The 27620-nt window shown below is 40.6% G+C and overlaps 2 protein-coding genes across 17 annotated transcripts in view; one reads left to right on the top strand and one right to left on the bottom strand.

The window, feature by feature from the left end:
• Window positions 1-27620, top strand: part of UBA6 (ubiquitin like modifier activating enzyme 6) — a 75182-nt gene that overhangs the window by 21184 nt on the left and 26378 nt on the right. For 6 of the 16 annotated variants that reach the window (XM_066996319.1, XM_066996318.1, XM_066996320.1 and 3 more), the window contains exons 1-2: window positions 25747-25857; window positions 26873-26919. In XM_066996319.1, the coding sequence (XP_066852420.1) occupies window positions 25843-25857; window positions 26873-26919 (62 nt within the window). In that variant the 5' untranslated portion in view covers window positions 25747-25842. Of the gene's footprint in view, window positions 1-160; window positions 290-1238; window positions 1291-1395; window positions 1460-2297; window positions 2368-3558; window positions 3631-4806; window positions 4925-5917; window positions 6112-7339; window positions 7468-8224; window positions 8313-8670; window positions 8766-11067; window positions 12060-12926; window positions 15038-17125; window positions 17183-17700; window positions 24401-25746; window positions 25858-26872; window positions 26920-27620 lie in introns of those variants that run through there. The other 10 variants (XM_066996312.1, XM_066996310.1, XM_066996314.1 and 7 more) reach the window with 10 other exon arrangements.
• Window positions 15861-24117, bottom strand: STAP1 (signal transducing adaptor family member 1). Its single transcript, XM_013193763.3, has 8 exons — window positions 23989-24117; window positions 21703-21774; window positions 20911-21024; window positions 20168-20224; window positions 18778-18950; window positions 18025-18153; window positions 17305-17374; window positions 15861-16061 (listed from the first exon to the last, which is right to left on the bottom strand). Exons 1-8 carry the CDS (start codon window positions 24109-24111, stop codon window positions 15861-15863), a joined length of 939 nt encoding a protein of 312 aa, XP_013049217.3. The 5' UTR covers window positions 24112-24117.

Raw genomic sequence — 27620 nt, forward strand, 5'->3', positions numbered from 1 at the left:
GCGGAAAAACACAAAAGGGAAGAACCACATGAAGGTTAATATTCACAAATGACGTTCTGTTTCCTTTTGCCTATAACTTAATAAGATCAAACTTACTGTTTGACCATTTTGTGATGAATCTTGTCTGTTATAATATTTTTGTTTTTCCTTTTGTATCTAGAGAATAAAATCAGGGGAGAGTTTAGAAGGCTGTTTTCATGTTATTAAAACACTCAGTAGAAGACCCCGAAGTTGGACTCAGTGTGTGGAACTAGCAAGAGTAAAATTTGAAAAATATTTTAGCCATAAGGTAGGTAGCTAAGATGTGGAAATAAGGCAGCGTTTAACTGATAGGGATTTTAGAGAACTTATCCCTAATAACTAGTTTTCCAAGTCTTTGCATGCACTTCCATCTCTTCTTCATAAATAACAAACTTTACTTGAAATTTTAAAATGCTGCATCCCTTCCTCTTCTTATGGTAGAGTTTTTTTTTAGACTGCTTTATTAACGAATTCCTAATGGCTTTGTTCAGTAGTTTCCATGCAGTTTTGTTTGCATTTTTTTCCAGTCGACTAGGTATTTTGTTTTTCCAGAGCAGCTGGATTATCAGATGCCTTTTATTCAAGGACAGTAGCTTTTTTTCTCCCACTAAACTTTTTGTTACTTAATTCTTCATATACATATCCCTGATTTTCTTAAAGCTGTCACAGAAATGTTGGCTAAAATATAAGCAAGTCATTCTGAAAGTCTGATCTACAGTGTTGCTTGAAGTGTCTGTATGTGTGTGTGGTGAGGAATTGTGTAGGAAAGAAGTGATTAGGATGTTGTGTATTAATAAACATATCACATCCATGTGTATCGAAGCCCTGGTTGTGATGACAGTTGTCACGTTACGAAAATGTTACTTTCCCAGTTGTGAATTGGTATGCCAGAATCCTAAAGTGACAACAAGGTGGGGGGGAACTCTTTGCTTGTTGGATGAAGTATCTTGCTTGGACGTGGTACAAGTGAGGTGACATTGTCATCTTCATCCTGTGAATGAATGAGCAAGTCACTCTGCCTGTACGTATTTATGTCTTTAAGCTCTCTCTATATCTTTAGATTTTCTTAGCTCTTTAAATGGCGTCAGCTATACGCTGGAGTGTCTTAAAAGCTGTATCAAGATTTCACATCGTTGCTAAAAAGAAGGAATGATTTTGTGCAGCTGTGTCAGTCTATATAGAATAACTTTAGTAAATTGTTATATCTTTTCCTCTAGGCTCTTCAGCTTCTTCATTCATTTCCCCTTGATACACGATTAAAAGATGGAAGTAAGTACAGACACTGTCTTATGCCTCCTGTGAATTCATGCCATATATCATACGTTGCTGTTCCTGATTCATTAGGATTTCATCATACGTCTGTCTTCTTGCCAGGTTTGTTCTGGCAGTCACCAAAGAGGCCACCTTTCCCAGTGAAGTTTGAATTTAATGATCCTTTGTAAGTATGGCTCAGCATTTTAATGCATCCTATAAAGCTCACCCCATAGTAGGACATACAAGACAGTGGCTTTATAGCAGTACAAGTTAGACTAATACTCAGTAGAGGCTCGTGCATAGTCTTACACTGTGGCAGATTGGGAGAACTATCTTTCATTTTCACTGCAGGTAATAGAACTTACTGACATAGGATCAGAGGGTGCTACAGGAAGTTCTGATGATATTTAACACGAAATGGCTTAGAACAACCCATTTCATTTATTGTGTGCCTACAGAATTACAAAGTTGTTGTTTTATCCCTATCAGCCCACATCATAAAATGCAGAATATGCCCAATTAAATTGACCACCTAAAATGACCTAATGGAGGTCATTCATTCATCATGATTTGGGTCTGATCTAGATGGCTTAAGTGTTACAGATAATTTTAAAAATTATGTGGCTGAATCATCAAAAAGCCTTGATCTGCTGCATATCTACACCTGCTCTGAGAAACTGTCTGTATCCCCATTCTTAGTGTGGGAGAAAACTGAGATCATTGCAAGTGTCAGAGTAGTTTTGAGGTGAAGTTTTTTATCCTTCCATTGATGTCATGTGAGAGATCTTCCTGATTGCAGATATTAAGGAAATGCATTTAATCCTAGCATTAAATAACTTTGCTCATCAAAGGTTACTTAGTTTTGGGAAGGACTTTGGAGTTCCTCAAAATCTGTCTGTTTTGGATGGTGTGCTCTGGAGGATAGACATTGTTTCTCAATGTGCATTCTCAAGATCTCTTTGAATATGGTTGCAAAACTTCATGTGGACAACTGAACAACAAAAAAATCTCTTCCTCTTCAGGCACTATGGTTTCATTGTGAGCGCAGCAAAACTCTTTGCAACCGTGTACTGTGTTCCCTTCACAGAAAAGGTAATCCATATTGCAATAGTGTTCCCATTTCATAACTTGGATATACACATTCAGTTTTGGTCTCGTCTCTAGTTGCCAGTCCTTTCTGTTAACTAAAGTGGTTCTTAAAATAATCTGTCCATCAGCACTGGTTGTCCAGCAGCTGTTTATACATATTCTTTTTGATTAAAGTTACTAGCCAGGAAAACAAATGACTAGTGTATTAGGTATTTTCAGTAAGCTCTGAACTCTTAAATCCTGATTTTGACGGACCTGTTTCCTGTGTAATATAATGACTGAATTGAAAGAAGATCTTTTTAAGGCATTTTTTGATTAAGTATCTTAGCTATCTTGTGAGGTGTTTTATTATTGTTAATTACTACTCACAGCCTCGCTGTTGCTTATCCTTTGCTTTTCTTGTTACCCTTTGTCTTTTCTAATTGAATTTTCCTGCAAGTCACAGTTATATCTGCTGAACTAGTTCAAGTATTGTGCTATGAGTAATGCCTCCCTTATGTGCAATTAGGAGACCTCAGATATATATGTGGATCCAGGTGCTGTGCAGTGAGACTGACTGATTCTAGGCCAGTCAGAGTTGCTGTGCTTTGCAGAGCAAAATTCCAATTAATGCAAAACTACCCTGCCATTCATGCTGCAGACACCAGATAAAAGAAATGGCACCTCTTCCCTCATGGTAGATCTACAGAAATCAGACATATGATAACAAGTATTTATGTTGCCTCAGGATGTCTGACTTGACTTCAGTACTCTTTGAACAAAACACAGTACAGACATTTTAAAGTACATACAAATAAAATATACTGGTTTTTTTTAAGCTTGGATGTAACTTTGATACCTATTTTTCCATGAATCCCTATCAATGTTGACACTCTTCTGTATTTCTTGCAAATCTTGCATTTGTATAGACAAATATGTGTTTGTCTCTTTATAGCAAAGAGGCTACTGGAATAATCTTATTTCACAGACACACAAATTCTGTTCAGTTTTCTAGTGCTAGGCACTTCATACCACTGTGGGTCTTGTGCATTGTAAACCTCACTTGATGTCTCATTGGAACACCGATAACTATTTGTGGGATTTTTTTGGTTTTGGTATTCTTTGAAATGTTCCTGCGTACGTAGTCTCTTGGAGGGTGGAGGGCTTTTTTCAGTTGCTATGAATTTAAATTATTTTTCTTCAAAACCATAATAGGATTTGTCAGAGGAAACTATTTTGAAGATAACTTCATCTGTGAAGGTACCAGAGTTCAGACCTTCAAACAAAGTAAGTATGACTTCAATTTTAAAGAAAAAATAATCCACACACAGTGTCATACATCTCCCACTACTCTGTGCATTGATGCTGATATGAAATACACATGAATAAAAATGCGTTTTTGGGAAACAAGCGAGTGACATACAGGACTGCTTTAACTTGAATAGAGCTAAGGTACCAGCCACTAAATGCAAGGTGGATTTTCTATGGGGCTTTTGTAAATGACTTGCAGTAGCCTTTTCAATGCACGGGTGTGATCATAAGTCTACAATGTTTTTAAGTTTACACAAGCTTATACCTGTATAATTAAAGTAGTAAAATGTCACTCATAAGCAACTTCAAAGCAATCCTTGACTAGAGTCGATTTGTTATTTCTCTCTAGGTAGTATTAAGGAAGTGTCATTACTTTTGTTTGTTTCTGAAGTGTTAACTTCAAAATAGCTTAAGTCTTGTTTTGCAGTGGCTAGCATTTGTCATCACTTAACAATATATCCCAGGGTGGTTTCATATTTTCTTGCCCAGTGCTAATGTTTGTCTCGTGAATGCTTGTCTCATGAGACAAAACTCCTATTTTGACTCAGAATCACGGAATGGTTCACATTAGAAGGGAACTCTGTAGACTGTACAACCCATCTGCTCAAGCAGGGATAGCTAGAGCAGGTTGTCTGGGACTGTCCCATCTGGTTTTGAATCCCATCGAGGACTGGAGACACTCTGGGTGACCTGTGCCAGTGTTCAACCATCCTTACGGTTTTGGTTGTGGTTTGTTTTGGTGTGTGGGTTTTTTTTTTTATTTGTTTGTTATTGGTTTTAAGTGTTATGTTTCTTACGGAATTTCCTAAGCTTCAGTTTGTGCCCATATCCCCTTGTCCTATTGTTGGGCACCAATGGAAAGAGTTCAGCCCCACCTTCTGTCCTTCCCCGCTATCAGCTGTTTACACACATTGATAAGATCCTGCTGAGTCTTCTCCAAGCTGCACAGCACGAGCTCTCTCAGCCTCTCCTGATATGAGAGATGCTCCAGTCCCTTAATGATCTTTGTGACCCTTGGCTGGGCTTGCTCTAGGAAGTCCATGCCCCTCTTGTACCTGGGAGGGAGGACTGCAGGGAACACAGAAAATTTAGTATGCTTGTGTTGTACAAAGCTCATGTATTCTATTACTTAAACACTGTACACACTTGCAGGTTGTACAGACCGATGAAACTGCAAGAAAACCAGATCATATTCCAGTCAGCAGTGAGGATGAAAGAAATGCTATTTTCCAGCTGGAGAAGTTTATACTATCCAATGAAGCTTTGGAAAGTGAGTAGTACAAGCTAGCTTTATAGATGAGTAACATCTTGCAATTGCACTGCAGCAGCATGACATTCAGGTCTTTGGATAAAAAAAGTTCTGTAATTCTGCAAGAATTAGACAGCTGATTACTAAGTCTTTCGAAGGTACCATGCAGGTAATTTGTCCATATTGCTTGACCTTAAAACTTGCAAGAATCTCAGAAATACAGAAGTATAGGGTTCTTTGTTATACTCGCACACAAATGCAGCCCTGATAACTGTGAGAAGGTAGCAGGGTATTCCCTCTAAAGAGGGAAGAGGTCCTGACTTAGATCCCAGATGGACTGAAAGTGATTCTGGTATGAGAAACTTGAGAGCTGGTTCTTACAGGAAACAGTCTGAAATTATCCTAAATTGTGAAGCCTGTTAGAGTCTTCATCAGCATCTTCTAGATATGTTAACATGTAGATACTTGAATTCTGTTTCTGTGTTTGGCAACACGAAGTGGTCACTGGGCATGAACTGCATGCGTAGATTTTTAGCCCATGGACACAGAGGAGAAAGATTACTTCAGCTCTAACCCATCCTATGGAGAGTTGACTCAAACCTCTGTCTCCCATGCTACTGAGCTCATACCAATATGGTAACAGATAAACAAAGCTTTTATATGGAATTCTCAGAGTAGAAAAGCTATTAACACGGTAGAGGTTAGTAAGAAATACCCACAGAACTATCCAAAATCTATTCTTGGTGTTGCAAGGAAAATAGTATTCTGGACCTCTTTATTTATTTAGTTACTCACTTCTAACAACAGTCATCATTAATATTGATAGGGACATTTTTCCTTCTAGCATGGAAAAGTAAGTTATAAGTATGGCACCAAGCTCCAGAACATTAAAAAAATAAAATAAAAAAAAAAGTATTTGAGTGTATTTGTTAAGGTTCTATTTCCCTGTAACTTATGTTTAGGACACCCTCCGTTTTCTAACAATAATTTTTGCTCTTTTTTTTCTATGAGTAGATGACTTGCAAATGAAGCCCATTTCTTTTGAAAAAGATGACGATACTAATGGACATATAGATTTCATAACAGCAGCATCAAACTTACGAGCCAAGATGTACAACATCGAACCAGCGGATCGGTTCAAAACAAAGCGCATTGCTGGAAAGATTATTCCTGCAATTGCAACGGCTACTGCTGCAGTTTCAGGGCTGGTAAGTATGCTTTTAAAATTCTGAAAATGCATGTTTGTTTTTTTTTTTTCTTGTTGCTGTTCCTTGCCTAAAACCACTATTATTTGGATATTCATTAATGCTACCCAGACAGAGCATCATCTAAGAAAAGGTTTTTTTAATTATTTAAGATCACAATGTATTCATTCTATAATGATAATTATCAATCTAATATGTCATAAATACTTTCATTTCAAACTTATATTCTGCTGTTGTTTAACCTGGCAGACAGCTGAACACCACACAGGTGTTCATTCACGCCCCCATAGTGGGATGGGGCAGTGAATTGGGGAAAAAAGTGAAACTCTTGGGTTAAGATGAGGGCAGTTTGATAAGAAAAAAAAAAAAACCAAACCACAAAACAAGTTATGCACAATGCAATTACTCACCACCCGCAGATCGATGTCCAGCCAGTCTACAAACAATGGGAGGTACCTGGCCAACTTCCCCAGCTTTTATTGCTGAGCATGACATCATGTGGTACGAAATATCCCTTTGGCCAGTCTGGGTCAGCTGTCCTCATTGTGTCCCTCCCAGCTTCTGGTGCACCCCCAGCCCTCCTCTCTGGCAGGGTGGTGTGAGACGTTGAACAGTTCTTGACTTAGTGTAAGCACTGCTCAGCAACAACTGAAAACATCAGTGTGTTATCAGCATTACTTTCCTCCTAAATCCAAAACACAGCACCAGGCTAGCTACTATGAAGAAAATTGACTCTACCCCTGCTGAAACCAGGACATATTCTTCTATTCTCTTGTGTGCAAGTACAAAAGGTCACTCTTGGTTTCGGCTGTGGTAAGCCCTCAGTACTTTTATTTCTGGTTTTCTGACCGGAAAGAGGAGTTGAAGATAAGCATTTTGGTTTGTTTTTTTGCAGTTATTACTACCATCAGAGTGGCAGTGTCAAGAGTGGAAATGATCTATTCAGTATTAGTTCACATCCACGCACCTCAACAGAACTTCAAGCCTTATGGGGGGTGTCTTGAATTGAAGAATTTTGTAAGAGTCCTGCATTAGGAAGAGTTTTGAACATTTTAAATACTTGCAGCAGCAGTAGATTTATTTCTGTGGTATATTTGGGTTGCATCTAACGTGATTTACTTTGTGGATTGCACAAAGGCTGATCTCCTCAACAACTTATCCTACAGTTGTGTGGCCTCCTAATTAAATTAATGTGGGTCTTACGGAAGCAAGTGATTCTTATGTATTGCAGGTTGCACTGGAACTCATCAAAGTTGTGGGTGGTTACCCAGCTGATGCATACAAGAACTGTTTTCTGAACTTAGCCATTCCCATAATGGTCTTTACAGAAACTGCTGAAGTAAGAAGAACTGAAATCAGGTAGGAAGGGTGATGGTAGAAAGGTGGTATTCTGGAAACCTGATGTCTCTCACTTAGAAGTTGGTGAGACATTACATGTGCGAGACTTGTACTTATTAAACCTAGATAATCAGATTAAATCCGTATGTGCTTGTTATAGCAGAAGTGTAATGGAACCAAAGTTCATGGTCATACTCCAGTTAAAAATACAGATATATTCAAGGTTGGTTGTTTTCGTTCTTCAAACTTGGAAGATGATGAATAACTTTGTGTTTGCTATCAAGCTCTATTAGCCATATACTACTGCCAAGGGTGTCCCATAATGCATCACTCAACTTCCTGTTTGGACATGCAGCTCATACGCTCCTCTGTCCTAATTTTAAAGCTAGTGGTTTTAAGGGCTTAGTTTTGTTTTCAGTGGAAGCTGTTGGTAGCTAGGCTCTAAAAATCTAGACAAGATAGATATGCAGCACAGTTATTAATAAACATCCTGTCTGCTCAGACTGGATACACTTCTGTATCTTGGTCAATACAAAACCTATTTTTCAGTATGTCTGAAAACTCACTAATTTCGTTGCCAGATATTATGTTTACTCAGTTATAGCTTTGTGTCTTGTGCTTAGCCAGGTGAAAGGGCTAGAGAAATGGCAGGAGACAGAAGAGATTTTTTGCTTGAGATAAAACAGCAAGTCACTAGAAGAGAGAGCAATTCTTCGATATATGTGTAAAGGAAATGTCTGTTCTAAAGTAACAAACCATCTTTCTCTTCTTAAAACAGGAATGGGATATCATTTACAATCTGGGACAGGTGGACAATTTATGGAAAAGAGGATTTTACACTGTTGGACTTCATAAATGCTGTCAGAGTAAGAAATCTATTGCACTGTGTTAATGCAAGATGAGAGGAAAGCATTTTCTTGTCTTGGGTTGTTGGCTCTTTTTTTTTTGCCCTTGTCAATTGTTGTTTTAACCAGAATAATTATAGGAAGAATTTCAATGGGAGCTTAAATTTGTAAGTTAACACATCCAAGCCTATTTTCAAGTTCTTTAATTTGATTTGTTAAAATGTATCTTAATAAAACTTCTGTCAACATCCGTGTATTATCTCATTTTCTGTTTGGAATCCTATGGTTTTCAATAATTAGCTGTAGTAATAACTGTAGTTGTCTGCTGGGTTTTGTAGCTGTCATAGTCCTTTAATACATTTTAATTTGTGAATTCCAGGAGAAATATGGAATTGAACCAACTATGGTTGTACAGGGAGTCAAAATGCTGTATGTTCCTGTGATGCCAGGTCATATTAAAAGATTAAAGCTGACGTAAGTATAACTGGAAAATGGATCCAGGGATGTGAATGCACCTACAAATTATGTTCACTGGTTGTATCATAAGAATGTGTCTGATAGCCCTATTTTCTCCCAAAGTGGTTTCTAGTTGTTTATATTTGGGAAAGAAAAAAGGTACTTTCTTCCTTTAAAAAAAAAAAAAAGTGAATTAATTCTTGTGGTGAATTAACTTCTGTGCTGAGGACAGGAGACTTAGAAAATGCAACTCTAATGACTCTAACTGATGAATGCCAGAATGAGAGACCCAAAGAAGTATGACAGTAACTTTTTGGAGACAGAATATAGCTTGGTTTAAGCAAAACAAATACTAAGTGGTCCGTTCTAAACAGGCTTAAAACTAATGTTGATATTTAGCAACTTAGTTCTGAAAGTAGGGGAAGACATTCAGGAAGGAGTTAATGTGTTGGTTGCAAGCTGAGATTAATGGTAGTGTGTTTAGTCTGTGGTAATTCCTTTAGATTCTAGTTTACTTTAGGCCTTTTAAAAATGAAGTTTGCAAGACTTTGTGAGTGATGCTTACTGACAGGATGTCAGGGTATAACAAACTATAAATTTGAGAGGGTATGAGTACAGGCCATTATTATTATTTTTTGATTGATAGACCTTTGCAAAGGAATAGCCACATCTGACCCAAGTTGAATTTAACTTTATGTGTCGATTGAACTTCTGTAGCTCAAAATTTGTCCGTCACAACTCCTCTGAAGTGTTCGTTGGTCAGTGCTTACAAGTAAGTAGATGCATTGATCAGTAGTCTGCTAGTAGCTAACTTCAGGGAAAGTAGTACTTGTGTGGGCAAATTCCAGGGAGGGAAGAGTCTGTTGGTGCTGCCTGTAGGGTGCCTGGCATACCAAGATGTGAATTTATAGCCCACCTCAGAACAATTGTTTATATTCCTTCTCCTACAGCTGTATAAATCATTTTGAGTGAGTAGAGTTTGTAATAAAGTCAAAGGCCTGCTTTGAAGCTGCCTCTGTGTAAAGATCAAGATTTTCTATTAACCCTGAGACTGTTCAAGCTTTCCATGTAGTTACAGCTTGTGGGGTTCTGTTACAGATGGTCCCAAAAGCTTTGAAAGATATGTGCACAGCAAATTCAGGTCTTGCTTGCAAGTTTTTTTTCTTCAGGTGTTTAAAATCTTGCTATATTAGGACAACAAGCATTTCAAAACGCTGTCTTCATTTCAGAATTACAGCACTGACTAGAAGCATAGTCCTTAGGTGCAGGTTTTAGAGACGTTTACCCACCTTGCTCTGTAAGTTGAGGCTTCCTCATGCAAATGGATGTGACGTCAGTATCTCTGCTAAGAAGAGTCTAATGCTTTGTGTTCTTGTGAGGGAACAAGTACTTTTGGGGAAAGCAGCTTTTTGTCCTGTGTGCTAAGGCTTAGCCAGAAGTAAAATCCTTCTCTGATGTGTCCTGTGAGGAATAGAAATAAACGTGTTCCTCAAGCCTCCTAGCATTTGAGCTGGCCTCGTGAACCAGTGCTCCAAGTTGGAGAAAAAAAAAGATTGTTTTGAGACATCCAGAAATATGCAATGAATGTGACGTTGATCAAAGTAATTATTTGTGCAACTTAAGTCTCCAAGGTGCAGCTATTGCTTATGTTGCAGTGATAAGACTCTAGAGAGCAAAGAGGGGAAGTAGTACTGAAACATGCTTGCCTAGTTTAAATTTGCTTTGTGGTCACCGAAGAATAAGTCCTAGATCTTTTTTGTTTCTCCCCCTCATAGCTGTTCACTTTCAAAATTCAAGGACTTGGGAAGTCTTAACTTCAGTAGACTTGCTTTCTGTGAGAACTGCATATCTAGTGTCTGCATTGGAGGGGGTCTGCCTAATAAAGTCTTAAAACCAGCCATTATTGGTAGACCAAGAATTTGGTCCTACTTCATGACCAAATTGCTGCACAGAAAGCTACTTCTATCTTGTGCCTTAATAGGATGCGAAAGAGAAGTCACATGGGTGAGGAATCCCATCTGAAAGTGGCCATTTTCTCTTGTCATTTTTTCTGAGCGCTTGTTAGTGAGCAATGTAGTAGCTCACTAGCAGGGTGAGGACTGTGTCAAGAGAAGTAGAATGCCATTTGCAATAGTTCAGGCAGGAATGACCTTTGTGTCTATTTGTGTCCATTGTTAAAAGAAAGCTCATTCTCCATTTTCGTGTGGTTTCTGGTATGTTGGGCTTCATTGCTAGTAGTGAAATTTATCCTAGTCTGGCTCTGAATTCCCATTGTCAATCCTTCTTCTGTTACCTCAATAAATTGTTTGCTTCTTTGTAGGATGCAAAAGCTTGTGAAGCCATCTGCTGATAAAAAGTATGTGGATTTGACAGTATCATTTGCTCCAGAGACTGATGGAGATGAAGACTTGCCAGGGCCACCAGTGAGATACTACTTTGTTCAGGAAGACAATTGATGGTAGAGATGCAAAAGTCACTCCAGGACCATTTGTTTTGAAAGGAGTGTGCTAATTTTCAGCTATTAAAGATGGTACTATATTTTTTTTTTGGTGAAGCCTTAATTAAAACAAATGGTGAAAGTCAGTTGCTTTGCACTGAAGACAAACTGGACTTGTTTCATCTCCTGTTACCTTCAAACCTGTTTACTCAAGGGAGGATTGGTCACTCCATGAGATGGAATGTCCAGTACAGTCCTTACCTTAAAGACAAAGATATGTTTTAATTTGTGGGGAGCTGAAGAAAGCAAGAAGAACAGTGAACGTAACAGATTGTCCCCATGTGCAATTTAAGCACTGCTTAGAGAAGATTGCAAAAACTGGGGAAACTGCCATTTTATGATACTCCTGTCAAATCCATTTCATGTGTTATTTTCTTCTCAAATGAGAATTTCAATCTTGCCATCTACATGAGGGATAATCCATCCAAAATGTTTAAACTTCCACTTAAAAGCAGATGAGCTGCTCTGTTGTGTTGTTGGTGCTCTCTTCTGAACTGTATGTGATGCTGTGTGCCAGAGCAGCTATCTTAATGTCAGTCTCCACATGGAAACAGAGGGAGGCAGGTCTTGAACAGGTATAAAAATTGTCATAGCTCCCCTGAAGTCAAGACACCTGGAATTGTTCATTATCTGCACTAAGACTGTTCTCTGGGGAATACTGCAATATGGGGAAAGTGGAACCCTATCGGAGAGCTGAGTTAACACTTTCAACAATAAAACTTTGCCTTCAAGAAAGAGAAAATGTTCAGTGTGGTTGAGCCTTTCTGCCCTTACCAAATTGAGAGCACTGTAGCAAGAGATGACTTTGAAAGGAGGTAAAGGCAAATGGCTGCAGATGTTTGTCACAGCAAACACTGTTTCCTCAGCTGCTCCTTCTGGTACCATTTCCTTACAGTGGATGGTTATGCTGTACAGCTGTCCACAGCATGAGTCTGAGTTGCACTGAGTTTTTTTCAGTTACTAGGGTATCTAAGTATAAAGAATCTGCTTATTGGAAATAATTAGAGACTTGCTTTGCGCTGTGGTGAGGCAGAGGTGTATTACAGAAGCATCTGTAACAACATCTCTGTCATTTAAACACTGGATAGTGTAGCTCATAGTTCATGTGGCAGGGGGAGGGTGGGTTGATTTTTTTTTTTTTGGTATTCCCCAGTGATGATAGTGAAGTGGGATCAGGGAAGAAAAAAAAAAAGAAACAACAACGCTACAAACTGGAAAACTTTTTAATATTTTTAAGCTTTAGAGACAGTGAATGCCCTTCTCTAAATCCTGTGGTTGTTGCAAAAGGTATTAACTACTTCACTGTTTATCCTTGATTATTCTTTGTTAAGATTTAGGGATGAACATTTAATGAACATTAGGTTAGGTCTCTTCCCCCCCCCCCCCCCCCCCCCCCCCCCCCCTCCCCGCCCCCTTCTCAGGTAGTTGTAGTCAGGAACAATAGCTATTAGGCTGGGCACTTGAACAGCAAGATGTATGGAACTGAATAGCTGGAATCAACACAATTATTTCAGTATATGGAATTTGTTCATACATACGGGATACCTTCTGTAAAGGTGTATATAGTTTTACGGTCATTATAGCTTATAGATATTTTCTAGATTATTAATAGTGCTTTTTAAACTACCTAAATTATTTCTTTTTTTAAATAACTTCTTATAGATATTTTTTTTCTGAAACAGGAGAAAAGATTACTACACTTACAGTGTAGAGAAGGCACAAGCAGACAGTAAGTTTTCACTTCTAAATAACAACCAAAATATATTTCCATGTGGTGGTATTAGAATCTAAACTCTAAACTGAAATCAGTAATTAGTACTAAGGATCGCTTACTTGAATGTTTAGGTTAAATGAAGAGCAGTGTCACCTCTCACAGTTGTAAGCTGTGAAAGAAATGAAATTTTTAGTAAGTATGCTCTGGTGCATTAGCGTGGTGATAACATGCTTCTTTTGAAGTAGGCAGCGTAGAAAAATAGTGTTAGTCTCACTACTTTGCTAGAAGGCCATCTGACGGCCCTCAGGGTATAAAATAAATTTTCAGATACAAGTAACAGAGTGGCTCTTGCTAATGACAATGCATACAGCTTTGTGAGAACCTTGGCAAAAATTCCAGGTAGAGGATGGCAAGTATCAGGGCCAGAACTGACAGATAAGGCTGTATCTCTGTGCTGTTCTTATTGTGTGTATCTGTTGGATGCATGTCTGTTCTATGGGTGGGTTCCTCTCAGTCTAACAGTTGGTGATAGAAAAACCAAAAATGCAAAACGAGTCTATAAATGTTTTTAGCTGACCTTTAAGATTTTCTGGATATAAGTTAACCTAGAGAACACTTTACAAGTAGTTACGTAAGAGGACTTCATATGGATGAACTGTGCATGTCAAGTGGCTATTAAAGTTGTTTTTCATATTTTCATATTTTCTGAATTGCTGATACAGGGGGTGAATGTGTTTATGTTGGAGCTTGTGTAGAGGGGAGTGAGCAGATTTGGCATTAATTTGTGTTTGATACAGTCCATTTTTCAATTTAGTGCTGCTTTTTACCTGAAGTCCCAGCAGGTGCTCAGCAGGATCATGCTAAAAGGGCTCAACTCAGGCTGGCCAAGTGAGCTTTGGGCTGGGGGGGATTTGCTGGTCTTCCGGATCTCCAGTACTGCCAGTACAGTGCTAGCAGTGCAGAGGTGCATTGCACCACCTGGAATCTCAGAACTGCTTTTTGGCTTTGTGATGAAAACTTGTGTGTGTCTAGGATTTTTTGACGCTATGTTCTCATGCAGCAGCTAGAGCTAGCCATCTCCCTGCAGCAATGAAGAACCAACTGCCTTTCTGCTAGAACACTCTGAATACCTTTCCTTCAAAATGTTTTTCTTTGCAAGAGCAGTTGATTTGCAGAGATTAAATTTTATATCGGCGTTAAAGATCTTTCTCATTCATGCTTTTTTTTTTTTACAGTCTGCTCAAAATTTACATTAGCTTTCCCTTAATTTCTTATATCAAATTACTTCCTAAATAGCTGCAGGAATGTTCATGCATGCAAAACAAGGCATTTAGCACCTGGCTCTATGTCTCTTTAATGCTTGGAGTAGTGAAGATTCTGTGTCAAGATCATGCTACTCTTAATAAGGCTGTTTTGACAGATCTGGCCTCCTTCTTGATGGATTTAGGAGTAAAAAGTACACATTTTCATCTTTGTATCTCCATTTTCAAAATACACGTGGTAAATATGTGAACATTTATTAAAAGAAAAAGTGCTATTCAAGAATAATGACTGCATAGAAAGAAAACTCTGGCCCCAGTTTCTACCAATGCTGAAACACCTGTGTCATCTCATCACAATCTCTCGCATCCTAAAATAACACAGGTTTCAGCTAGGCAATGTTTATATGTACATCTGGCTTGTATCAAACAGAGGTAAGGGCTTTAGGTAAGTTCATGTTTTTAACCTTTCCTTGTATCTTTGGAAATATTGTGGCTAGTTGTTTGAAGAAAGGAACTGAATTTCAGCCAAATGCAACTGACTTAATTGTTCCTCTACCTCTTGTGCTACAGGAGTTGGTTTGTTTAAGAAAAAAGCCAGGATCAGCTAAAGGAGTGTAGCTCAGCTGTAGATACTCCATCCTGGAAGCACTTTGTTCGGTCCAGCTGCCTGACACACTTTAGAGGCTAAAAATATCACACTCGGATCATACTGCTGATCACTTCAGTCACTTGTTTTGAAGGCTGGATCCCCAATTTCCGAGAGGAATTTCGAGGTGGATTCTGTGGCTGAGGCTCGGCGAGGTTCCACACCTGCTCGGTATGATCTGTCTGTCATGCTTGCTGCCTTCCCTCATTACCAGCTGCGTGCTCTTTTCTTCATTGTGCTCTGCCTCAGCCCATGGAGAGGTGGTTCGGAGAGCTTAACCAGCAGGGACACCGGCTAATTCGTGTTTAGTTCCCTGAGCTAGCTCATGGCAGGATCGGATGAATGCTCCTGTTAGCGTGTAGAAGGGGTGGGAATGTACGGCTAGGCAGGAAATGTCGCAGTGTGCTTGAATTTATGCCCTCCCGCAGTTGCAAAACATGTGAGATGCCCCATTTGCAATGTTCAAGATGCTGTAAGGGATGGGATGTGTGTGAACTTGCAGAGAACCAAGAACTTCCAGTTTAGGCTATCCAGGCTTGTATTTTCTGCTTGGCCAGTATTGCACCTCTAAAGCAATGCTCAAAGCCCCAGTAGATGTGAGACATCCCTGCTGTCCACATGGGTTAAACAGCACTGATTCTCTTGCAAATGAATAGAAAAGAAACAAGTTTGTTAAATATAGAGTTTATTGCACTGTGAGCCAGTGACAGAACTGAGCCCACGTACGCTGTCTGCCTCAGTTTGGTACAATATTTTTTCAATGCATTTTGCAGTGTCAATGTGCCCTCTCCCTCACTCTTTTTACTTTTTTCAGTTTAATTTTCCTTAGGAGTTGGGGTTATTTGGATGTACAGTATTTTCCCTTTTTTTGAGAGCTACTATGATGTTCTCCCCAGATCTCATAAATTTCTCTGGGAGAACCTGAATCACATTCTTGATTTAGGATAAACAAGGCTGTTGTAGAAATAGTGACATAATAGCCTGGGAAATGCTTTCAGCTTAGCTGTAATAGAGGAGTTCCTGTAAGCTCCTCCTTGTGCCTCTGTCCTTCAGCAGGACTTTTCCGTGTTTTGCTTTCAGAACTGTGGGCCATCTGCAGAGCATTGTGGCATGTCTCCATGACAAATGGTTTCAGGTTTCCTTGGGTTTGGGTCACAAAGTAATTGATGACATCCTGAAGACTTGCAAGTGACACCTGTTTCACAGAAAAACAAAACAAACAAAAAGAAAACACCAAACAAATCATACTGCATGCGTTAGAGAGAGAATACATTTTGAAAACATGCTGGCAGGTTGGTGTGCCTAGCAATGTTCTTTGAACAATTGGTACTGGATTTGCATCTAGCATTTAGATGCAGTGAGGTCTAGGACAGCTCCCTGCAACATCTGGTAATGTTTTTATCATAGAATCACAGAATGGTTTGGGTTGGAAGGGACCGTAAAGATCATCCAATTCCACTGCCCTGCCATGGGCGGGGACATCTCCCACCAGACCAGGCTGTCCAAAGCCCCATCCAGCCTGGCCTTGAGCACCTCCAGGGATGGGGCATCCGCAGCTTCTCTGGGCAACCTGTGCCAGGGCCTCACCGCCCTCAGAGTAAAGAAATTTTTCCTTTTATCTACTATAAATCTACCCTTTTTTAGTTTAGAGCCATTACCCGTTGTCCTACCACTATGCTCCCTGATAAAGAGTCCCTCCCCAGCTTTCCTGCAGGCCCCCTTTAGGCACTGGAAGGCTGCTGTAAGGTCTCCCTGGAGCCTTCTCCAGCTCTTTTCCAGGCTGATCCTCAAACATACAACTCCTTCCCTTCTATCATATGAGTAAACAAACCAAAAGAGGTATAGCTCTGTGCACCTTCATGCTCTTCAATGACTGCTGATGCTCTTTCAGCAGGTAGTTTAGCAGCAAATGCTTTTTCAAATCATTAGGATGTTTCTCAGGCCACTGGTTAAATGAGTCTTAAGGAAAGTGGAAAAAACTATTTAGAACCAAGTAATAAGGTCCATACACACTTGATTGCACCTCAGCTAAGTTATTTTTATTTCTCAGAGTTATATGAAGTGCACTTTGAACTTCCTCTAGCTGCAATAAGAGCTCACTTTTCAGACTTATTACTGAAGGCTGAATTACTGGGAAAAAGAAAAAAACAATCTTGAGTGTTTTGTGGGTGTTGGTGGTTTGATTATATTTTTGGTAGAAGAGAAGAGGTTGTGGGTATTTTTTCCTCTTCTAATTCTTGATATTTTTTTTTTCTTTAGGTTAGTTAGACTAACAGAGGCAAAAGACTAAAGAAAGACAAGATGGGCTAAAGAGAGGTAAAATACATACTTTCTCACAAATTAGAGTTAGGAATTTACTGTAGCTTTTCTAACTTTCTATAAAGTAATATTTCTTACACATGCTTAAGAATCTCTTAACAAGGGAATTGCTCATTTACCTTTCTTTCCAATTCAATAATGTAACTTGTTTCTTTAGACATCACTCTGTAGTGTTTTATGCACGGGACACTGTAAGGAAAGGAAATGACAGTTGATATGCTGCTAGAAATGAAATAACTTATGATGTACCATTGCTGTCATGAATTCCACTGAGGAGCAATGGATGTGTTTTGTAATATCCCCAGAGCCTATTGAAGGGGTGTGGCAAGATGTTTTTTCTTGTCATAGTTTAGGAACGCTGGGAATTGCAGATGTTGTTTCCCGGTGTCTCAGGTGACTCTTGTTCTGAAACTCTGCAAAGCTAAAATGGGGCGATTCAGTTAAAATGTGGTGTGTTTCTAGTCCAAGTTACTGTTTGAAAATATTTTTCATTTTTCTTTATTCATTTTACAAAGGGATATGGCCTGTTCGGTTTTCATTCTGCACGAAGATCTCTTAGGATTGGGTTTCATGGCTGGACAGCAGATGGGAAAGTGTTTTCCCGAGGAAACTGGCTTTTGCTGGTGGGTCTTCATTGCTTTGTTTAATCTAACTGGCTTTGGAGGAGGAGAGAACTGACAAATTGGTCTCAGGCCCATGCCCTTCTTGCCCCGTTTGCCTTGTTCAAAGTAGTCTGAAGGTGAAAAATATGCTTCGCATGTCAACTTTGGGTATTATGAATTCAGCTTTTAATACAGTATGTACTAGTTGTGAAATAATATATTATGGACTCAACCTACTTCAGCCCATGTCGGACAGTGATTGCATAGTTCTTGCTGTCGCTGCCAGGACGCAGAATCAAATTCCCACACGAAGGATTCTTTTCCAACATCTCTGTCGCTTCTTTCCGAGATACCGCATAGAAGCAGCTGCATAGAAGGGAGGGGAGAAACAGCATGAATGCAAGTTACACAAGTAAGGCCATGTCATTCTGAGCTGCGCCAAGAGATGTGGTCTACCAGGCTGATGCTTCTTAACAATGCTAGGCTCACCCAAGGTAATTAGCCGTGGCTGCCAAGGGGCATGACATCTGAAGGACTCTTGATGAATAATGCTATTACAGGAGCATAATTCAGGACAGCAGTGCTCTGCCCTTCTCATGGAGGAAGTGGCACATTTGTTCAGCTATATTGCTTTATGGACCCTTGCAAAAAATGTGAAAAGAGCAACGTGGAATTACTTTGAAGGGTAATCAGCATGTTCTCAGAAGGGCAGATATACCAGTCCAACACGTGGTTTTCTAAAAGGTTTATCAAGTGTAGCAATATACTATGCTCAACCTTTTCAAAACAAAAGGCATTGTGGAAAAGCTGCAGGAGTAATCTTTCCCTTGTAAAATCTCTAAAAGGCCTTAAGGTAGACTTTGTTCATTGAATATTTTAAAACCCTTTGTATAACAGTTGAATTTTGAACGTCTGTATGAAAACAATACTCGGAAAGAGGGGAAGGCTCTCTAGTCAGGCTGGGGTTTGCATATTTCTGTCAGAGCTTACGCTGGCATAGCAGTCACTGTACTGCTGTCGTGCTTGCTGGGAAGGCTTTCATTATTCAGGGATGCGCTGGAACAGTCATCAAGCGTGATCCTTCTTTTCTTTTCTTTCTCTAGCACTTCATGCATTCTCCTAAGTTGTTCAGGTAGTAACAACTCATCTGGTGGAACTGACAACTAGAAAGGAACAGCATAGTTACAAATGAAAAGAATGGACAAACGTTGTGAGCAACTGTTTCTGTGCCATCACAGCAATCTCCAGAATGCAGCTGCTCTTTCTTACCTGCTCAGTTTAAGCAAGTGTGATAATTTGGAAGGTCTGGGTATGCTGCTTTGAATAAGATGCTGCACATCTGTTTTTGTTAAAATAGTAGAGCAAATACATCTGTATCCTGATATACCAGAGGTGTGCACTGATAAAAGTGGGAACAGTATGAACAACTGCAAAATATCAGGGATTCTATACTGCAAAAGGCTGCATAAATGTAACAATCTATTTCAGCTCACCTCAGCTTTTTAAGTGATTCAGCTACACCAATGTAAAGTAATCTGTGAAGGAATTTCCTTTATTTTCTACTGGTCACTATTAAAGAGCGTCTTGCTCTTTTCAAAGTGCGTTTAACTAAGATCTTTCATATGAGTAAGAATGAATTTACATAAAATGATTATAGCACAGTTATTCCACAGTAATTATTAGCAATCTTTTCTTAAACATGTAGATGACACCTAGGACTCTCCATGCATATAAGAAAGGGGAGAAAAGTAGTTTGGCTATCTAAAGAGACTGAGAGAAATAAAGCCAGAGATAAAATTACCTAAGTTATTTCTTTCCATTTTCAAACTATTACAGCTGGCAAAGTGCTGTGAGTTTTGACTGTTAGACCAATAAAAGGAGCCCCAGAGGAAGGACAGTGCTAGCTGTTCAGAATAATAGGGAAACATCAGATACGGTTCCATCTCTTCCTAAGTGCCACGTGAAGGCTGGTGGGAAATTGACCTTTTTTTCCCCTAGTAGAATAAAACACAGGGCTCAAGGGGTTCTCTCAGGTGTGCAGTTCAGCCATTTCTTCACTTATTTCTTCATCAAATGTTGAAGAAGTTATTTCTCTCAGAGTAGGCTCCCTTTTCACAGGTGCAGGAAATGGCCTTATGCTAGAAGTCTTTCCTCCCCAGACAGCAAACAGTGGGTTGGGAGCTGTGTCTGATTAAATATCATGGCAGATGAGCTGGGGTGAAATCAGCCTGAATTTCCCCCCTCTTCGGGGGATGAGCAGGCAGCTTAGTGTGTGCAAGCGCATTAGAAGCAAGCTTTATGCCTGTGGAAGACAACTTGTTGCATGCACAAAGACCCCTTATACAGGCTTTCGACATTGAGCTACAAAACCCTTCCCTACCTTTGCTACGGTGAGAATAAACCCCTTCCATTCTCTTCCATATTCACAGTTATCAGCCTGAGAGAACAGAGAATGACAGTGTAAGAATAACTGCAGCAAACAAAGTGCATTATTTTCATGTTCAGGTAACTTTCATCCCTTTAGAAGTACCTTGCCTGGAAATGAGCCTCCTGCCAAGCTACATCACACCCTGAAGCACTGCACTTCCCCAGTTGCTCCAAGTTCAATTAGTGAGAGAGGATGGAAGTGAGAAGGAAAGAAATCATGGGCTCTGTTGGAGTAAAAGGAGTAAGGTGTGTGGATCCAAACGGAAGGCCAGGCTAAGGAGGTAGGTGAGTCTCAACTGCAAAGGTAGTCCCTGAGCTCTATAATCTCTATTATGGCTTTTGAGCTGTGGCAAGGGGCTAATTAGATATTTTATTGCCCTTCTTGGTTTTACAGATGGCCTAAGCCTTTCAGGGGGGCACTTCCTGACTTTTCTTGTGTATTTTTTTTATTTTTAGGTTCAATTCTTTGCTCACTTTATATTCTCAGATACTCCAGAGAAAACTGCCTAATGTCTTGAGGGGGAGTTTCCCTGGTGTTAAGTTCTTCAGCACTGCCTCCCTCTTTGGCTGCCTTTTGGTGCCTGGCCACACCAAAGAAGGCATTTCTACTCTCGTGTCAGAATGGAGCTCTGAATATCCATGACAGATGGGGTAAAGCACCAAGCAGCTTACAAATCATGTCTTTCATTTTCTTACCTTCACTTCTAGTTCCTCATTTGACAGTGTCAGGATGAACTGTGAAGAGTCATTTTCGTTTGGATAAATATTGGTTGCTGAGGTCAAAGCTGATATATCTAGCTTCTGTGAGTACTAAGGAATCAAAAAAAGAGAAATAACAGAGGTTGTAATTTTCACCCCAAATCTAGCTGCTCTTCAAAGAAATTTGTTTAGAAGAAAATGCATGGAAAGTTTTTCGAGATCTTGGATTAAATTTCACTGACAGACATTTCAAAGCTCAGTCCCTTGTTTCTGCTTACAAAAGCTCTTTGCACCCACACCATGCCTTCTGGATTTTTCCCATCTTAGTCTTCATAATTACACATTAAAGCCAAGAGACCTCTCCAAGTACTTGCTTTGTGACTTCAGCTAAACCAACAGCCACAATGCTTTATGATCATACCAAAGTTTGTATCAGCTGCATAGAGGAAAGTCATGTTACACACCAAGATATATTTTTACTCTTGTGCACAGTTGAGGAAAGAGCATGCAGTAACATTATGGAGCAATTTGGATACATTTGTAGCTTAGGTGCCAAAAAAATAATTCCTTTTTTGCTTTAATGAGGCAGATTCAAATGCTGTTGTTTGTTTCACTGTCTTTTTTTGATTTCAGTCTTTCTGCTACAACTTTGAGTACTATTTTCTGGACTGTGCAGGTGGGAGACGGGAAAGGGCACCGAGAGGTGTCTTGGGTACATAGGGATTACTTCATGAAAATAACTGATGTGGTTCACACAACGTGTGGTTACAAAGACAGCATGCTACTCACTGTTGGTGCTTTCTTATCATCATAAAAGAAGAGCACAGTTCCTCTCAGTTCTGTCCAATACACTCTAAATTCCTGTTATAGAGGAGGAAGCGTTAGTTTGTCAATACAATCTTTTAGTTTCCACAAAGTGCTGAAAGTAAAAGAACTGCTGCTAAGAAAAAATGTCATGTACTTTTAAACTGGTGTATTAAAGATCATGTATATATTTATTTTCTAAGTATTTTATGAAAAAAAGTTATTAAATATTTTTTGATAAGTAGAAACAAAAAAAGCTCTAGGCTTTTTTCTCTACTATCCTAATTTGGCATTGAACTAGAAAGCTTTCATTTTAATTAAATTAAATGTTTTTAGCATTTGTCAGGGGACTTAAAAGGGGTAAGGAATGGGAAAAAAATACATATTCCCTTGAAGTGTCTATTTGCATATAATTTTGATCATGCCAATTTACTTGCTATAGGGACAGGATCATGGATCTTGAGAGCAGTCTGACCTATTAACCGGACTTCCTGTATTCAAAGTGGTATTTTGCATGCTTTGTCTTTAAGTTATGTGTGCTCATAGAGCAACATCATGCCGAAGTAAGTATGACTTGTCTGACTCTTCTTACTGTTCCCTAATACAGTCATACCCAAGTAATGGGAAAGCTTTCTGTACTCTTCTCCATTTTCTTGCAACCCTGATACCCAAAGAGGTGTAACTCTTATGGGATGTGGAATTGGGAACACAAACCTGTAACACAGAAGTTCTGTTCTAGTTTTCAGTTTCCTTACTTGTTTTGTGTTTGTGTTTATTTTGTTTTGTTTGGGGATTTTCTTTGACACAAAGTTAGACATATTCACAAAAATGGAGAAAGAAGTAACTAGTGAAGTCCACTAGGTCATATGAATTAAAGTGAACAATGTTTATCCTGCTGGCAGTCCTTGCTCCCTGTCCTGCTAGCTCCTAACTAGTCTTTCTGGTGTTTTCTGACAAATTGCTGGTGTAAGATTCTCTACAGTGTTCAGCCTCTGGACCCCAACCTCTGAGCACTGCAGTGTGCTATTAAGGTGTAAATGACCTTGTTAAACCATCTGTCCCTAGCAAATTAATGAAGCCTGTGAATGCTTGCTTGGTGCGGGGCTGGATGTTACGGGAAAGTTTTGAACTGCACTTTATAATGTAGGCTTTCTGCTCTATGGAGACATAGTAGTAGTTGCCCAGGAGCATTTGTAATTGTTTCACAGCCTTTAATATATTTATTCTTGAGTGTCTGGTTTCTTATAAATGATAATACAACTTGCCCAGACCATGTAAATCTCTTCAGATTGGTGCGTATTATTGTTGTGCCCTGTTACAACAAGGCAAGGCAAGGCATTGAATAATTTCTAGTGCTGCAGAAAAATTAGCAGCAAGATTATCAGTCTACTTTTTGTTTCTTGGAGTTCCTGTTTTTTGTGGTACTTGTTTGTTCCTGCGTTGTGAACCACAGTGCTATTTTGGTCTCTTGATTATATCTACCTTTAGCACAGCACAACTCATATTTTTTTCTACTTTCTTCATCTACACCTACAGAGACATGAGTGTAGGTATGGCTAGGGTAAAAATTACTTTGTAACACTAAGTATAGGGATTGTCATTATCAAGTGCTAAAAAAGGATGATCAGCTTAATATAGGGTCACGCTCTGAACAGATGAAATAGTAGTAGCACAGATAAAAGCATGGAGGCGTTTGTATGTTTGTGTCTTAATAATAACAAAATCCCGGGACAAAAACAAAACACTCTATTTTGTTTCCAAGCTAGTCCACCTATGTGAAATCATCAGCTCATACCAACAAGAAAAAAGAGATGCAGCGCAGCTCATCTATACTTCAGGTGGTGCGTCCCTGAAGATTTCAGGATGCATTCAGTAAAATAGATTATTCACTGGAGCGATTGAACCATGTCTCAGTATTAAAAATATTGCATTAGCTTTTCACTGTGCTGGTAGCTATGAAATTGATCAAAATCAATCCACGTTTCAGCAGGTATATAATTATAATATTACAATTATGGTTCAGTTATAATGGGATCCTGGAGATATTGATGGTTACCTTACATAATTTATTTTCCTGTTTTTCCCCTGAGTAATACGAACAGAAACAAATAAAAGCACAAATTAAGCTGATATCACTATTTCAGTGCACCTATTTGCATCAGCCAGCACCGAGAAACATTTCCCACCACCATCATCAACAGATAGATATGCAGCGATAATATTTTGAGGAAATGTTTAAACGTATCTGCTCTCTGGGACCGTGCACCTTACCTGGGATTTCACGTGCCGGACTGACAGGTAACCTTGGAAGTACAGCGGCAGACCTGTGATCCTCTGTCTCTCCTGGGAGATTCGCCGGGGCGCTGGCTGAGGAGCTTCCACAGGCTGCTCCATGCTGCTTCTCAGTATCTTCTGGTTATCAGATGTGCTGGTGGTTGTTTGTTTTTTTCTTGCTCGCCCCCTCGCCTGTTGTTCTCCCCTGCTCTGCGTCAGTGTCAGCCGGAGAGCTTGTCCTGGTGAGGGGGCAAAAAAGCAGCGCCTCTAAGAGGAAGTCTCAGTGCTTGCTTTTAGGTCAGCATATGCTCTGCTTGGTGTGCAATCGTCGGGGGAACCAGATCGAGTGGATTAAAACGGACCTTTTCCAGTGAGCTGTACAAGACTGTGCTCCTCAGTTTGCTCAAGGGTAAGTGTTTGGAGAATGAGCACACTGGTACAAAATTGCATTGTTACTGTGAGGGATGTCACCAGGACGTGGTGGTGGAACAGCCTGATTTTTATGACTTGTCATAGGCTACATGCAGGCTGGGAAAGCTGTGCTTTCAGCTGCTTCCCAAGTGCTATTTATTTATTTTTTGTCTGTGAAAACACATTTTAATGTTGAGACTATCAAATTAGAGTTGGAATTTCTTTAGGAAATGGGATGCCATAAGTGATGTTGGAAATAAACCTGCTTACACTTGTTTGTAGCTGCCAAGGATAAATCAACTTTCTAACGTGCACATAGGAAAAGATTTTTCTTTGTGAAAGAGCTAATATACGGAAGTCTTTAAACACAATGTGAAGGGTGATGGTAGTTCAGGAGTGAAACATTGGTACTGCTGAAATGAGGGGTGAAATTTCCATAAATTTCTCAGAACAGTGATGTTTAACTTGGTTTCTGGCCTTCCTGTAGTGTTCAGAACTAATAGGGATGACAGGACTCAAGTGTTTTGGTGCTTGCTGCTGTCAAAACCAAGGCAAGCAAACACCAAATCAGTGTTTTGGTTTTTGTTGAACTACTTCATGACCTTTTTTTTGTTCCTCGGCTGCATATATGTGTAAGATGAGTACGTAATTACCCATAAGGTGAGCTGTGGTGGATCATACGGCTGCCAACCAGCTATAGCAGAAGACAGGGGTCTGAAAGTAACTGTGTGATTTCTAAGTGTGGCAGGGGACAGGTTCACGTTCTTAGGTTTTGGCTAAAAGTTGGCAGATTTTTGTACACTTGGGTTTTGTTGGCAGAACTTGACTTTGCCATTGAGTGATGCAGAAAAACCAGTGGAAAAGATTTGTCTGTGCCTTCCCTGGGGAAGGCTGACAACAGCAAGGCAGCACTCAGCCTGCCGTTTGCTACCGTGCGGTAAAAAGCATTACGTTAAATTCCAGGAGTTAGCCTGATGTTAATTCCAGGAGTTGGGCTCGGTGATCCTTATGGGTCCCTTCCACCTCGAGATACTACTCTCTGACACAGTTCGGGGCTGGCCATTAGGCACCACCAACTTGCCGCAACTCTTGCGGCAGCGGCTCCTCAGCCACGCTTTGGCAGCACAACGCCCCGACCCGCCGCGGCACCCGTTCCGCAGCACACGGCACCGCCGCCTCCCGCCGCCTCTCGTCAGGGCAGTGCGGCGGGGGCTGCTGCGCAGGCGCGGTAAAGGCCCAGGGGTGGGGGCAGTGCTGCGCGCGAAGCAACGGCCGCCGCTGGCGCGCGGCGGCCGCCGACCAATGGCGTGAGGCGGCTGCGCTGGGGGTGCGCGCGCTGCCGAGGTTTGAAAGCGGCGGCGCTAAGGGAGGGCAGGGGGAGGGGCGGCGGCCGGCGGCGGGGCGCGGGGGCCGGCGTCTTGGTCGTGGCGGCGCCGCGGGATGGCGGAGGGCTTGGTGAGGCGGCGGGGGAACCGGGGGGGTCGGGGGGGTGAAGGGGGTCCGGGGGGGTCGGTCCGTAGCGGCGGGGCCGGCCGGCCGGCGGCGTCTCCTCACGGCGCTGCTGAGGGGCGGGCGGGCGGACCGGCGGGGCGTCTCCCCGCCACGGCTGCCTCCTGTCAGGCGCGTGACGCCTGTAAAGGCCGTGTATTAGTCGCGAATAAGGCGTTAAACTTCGTTAAAAGCTCAAAACTTTGTAGCCGCTGCGGGCATCTTTGGTTATTTTTGTGTGAAAGGCGGCGTGCCGCCCGGTGACACCGCGCAGTACCTCACGGGGAGCAACCCGGAGCCTGAGGCGGCGACGTGCTGTGGGGTGGTTCGGCTCCGGGCGTTTCTGAAGCGACGGCTTCTTGTCAGTCGGTTACCCGAGTGGCCCAGCCTTTCCTCCAGCTGTTTTACGCCGAGAAGTTGGAATAAATTATTTCGGTTTGGTTGTTTTCACGAGATATAATATCGAGAAACGTTTAGAAGGGTCCCAGGTATTTTCAGTAAGGCTAAAGTGTACTGAGTTCTGCTGTATTAGCGCTACACAATCTCCACGCTGCACATACGCTTTATTCAGCAGGTTTACACGTGTGAAGAGATCATAAGTGTTTTTTCCATTAAACATTTAAACGTTTTTTGAAACATTTTGTTGACGAAAAACTGCACTCTGTTCACTAAATCTTGACTCACTCACCCTTCCTTCCTGTTTGTTTCTTCTACTGTCTTTGCTTGTTCCTAGCTCAGTAGGTTTTATTTCATTTGTTGGCATTTATTTCATTTGTTGGCTCATAACGTACTGTCACCTGAATTATTACTGTGCTAGTTGTGGTAAGAGATGGCTAGAGTCTTGTCTGCTATTCGAATGACTTTGTTTACACTAGTTTTGATGAATCAAGTCTTCCGGGACTCGTTTACGTGAGAAACAGGAGGCTGGTCATTTGCTTGTTAGTAGCATGCTTAGTAAAAGCTGATTCTTATTTCTTAACAGGATCGTTTCAAAAAAGACTACAGAGCAAGATTCTGCCATGGAGGAGGGTAATTTCCACTTACGGTTTTAATCTTAGATACAATAGTTTGGGAAAGTTATGCTGATTTATTTGTATGAGCTTAATGCCAAAACTCTTGGGTGCATCTTAAGCTGATTATACAATATTTCTCAACCTTTCTGTATTTCTCAGTGGTGGGAGGAGTAAATTGTGCTGGGGGACAAAGCAGAAAGGATTTCCTCAGTATTCTTCTGCTGAAGTGACAGACTGTGGTGTGGATAAACCTAAGCTACTCCTAACTAGACTACCTGAGTGCAGCGATAGCAGCAGTCTGCGCCTTTCAGGAGGCAGAGAAACGAAGCCCACCCAGAGTTCCAGCTTTAGTTGTTTGGTCCTTGCTGCGAAATGTGGAAGATGAGTTTGAGTGTAGTGCTGCAGTCTTTAAAGGCATGCCAGAAGTCAGCAAGCTTTTTGTTACTGGAGTCAATTTTTAGACATGCGTTTCGTGAGCTTACCAAATGTGCCAAATTACCTGTTTTGACAGGCTTCTAATAATTACGGGAAAAATGGTCCATGGTGTTTTTCATTTTATTTTGGTTTTGATCAACATGGGCCAGCTGTTGGATTAGTTCTCCCATGTTAATTTTAATGGGCGGAATATAGAATGGTATTCCAAGCAGCTGAGCTGTTCGCTTGCTTACAGTTTTGATGCCACAAGCCAGTTCCTACTTCCAAAGCTTTTGTAGAAGC

Source organism: Anser cygnoides, chromosome 4, assembly GCF_040182565.1.
Source record: "Anser cygnoides isolate HZ-2024a breed goose chromosome 4, Taihu_goose_T2T_genome, whole genome shotgun sequence".
Taxonomy (NCBI): Eukaryota; Metazoa; Chordata; class Aves; order Anseriformes; family Anatidae; genus Anser; species Anser cygnoides.

Excerpts from the sequence above, each read along its gene's own strand:
- STAP1 (XM_013193763.3), bottom strand. The coding sequence starts at position 24,111 with ATGGAGCAGCCTGTGGAAGCTCCTCAGCCAGCGCCCCGGCGAATCTCC. Across the intron at positions 21,025-21,702 it reads ATGATAAGAAAGCACCAACA|TACTCACAGAAGCTAGATAT; the intron begins GTGAGTAGCATG and ends TTGATTCCTTAG. Across the intron at positions 18,154-18,777 it reads ACAGTGACTGCTATGCCAGC|CTGCTTCTATGCGGTATCTC; the intron begins GTAAGCTCTGAC and ends CCTTCTATGCAG.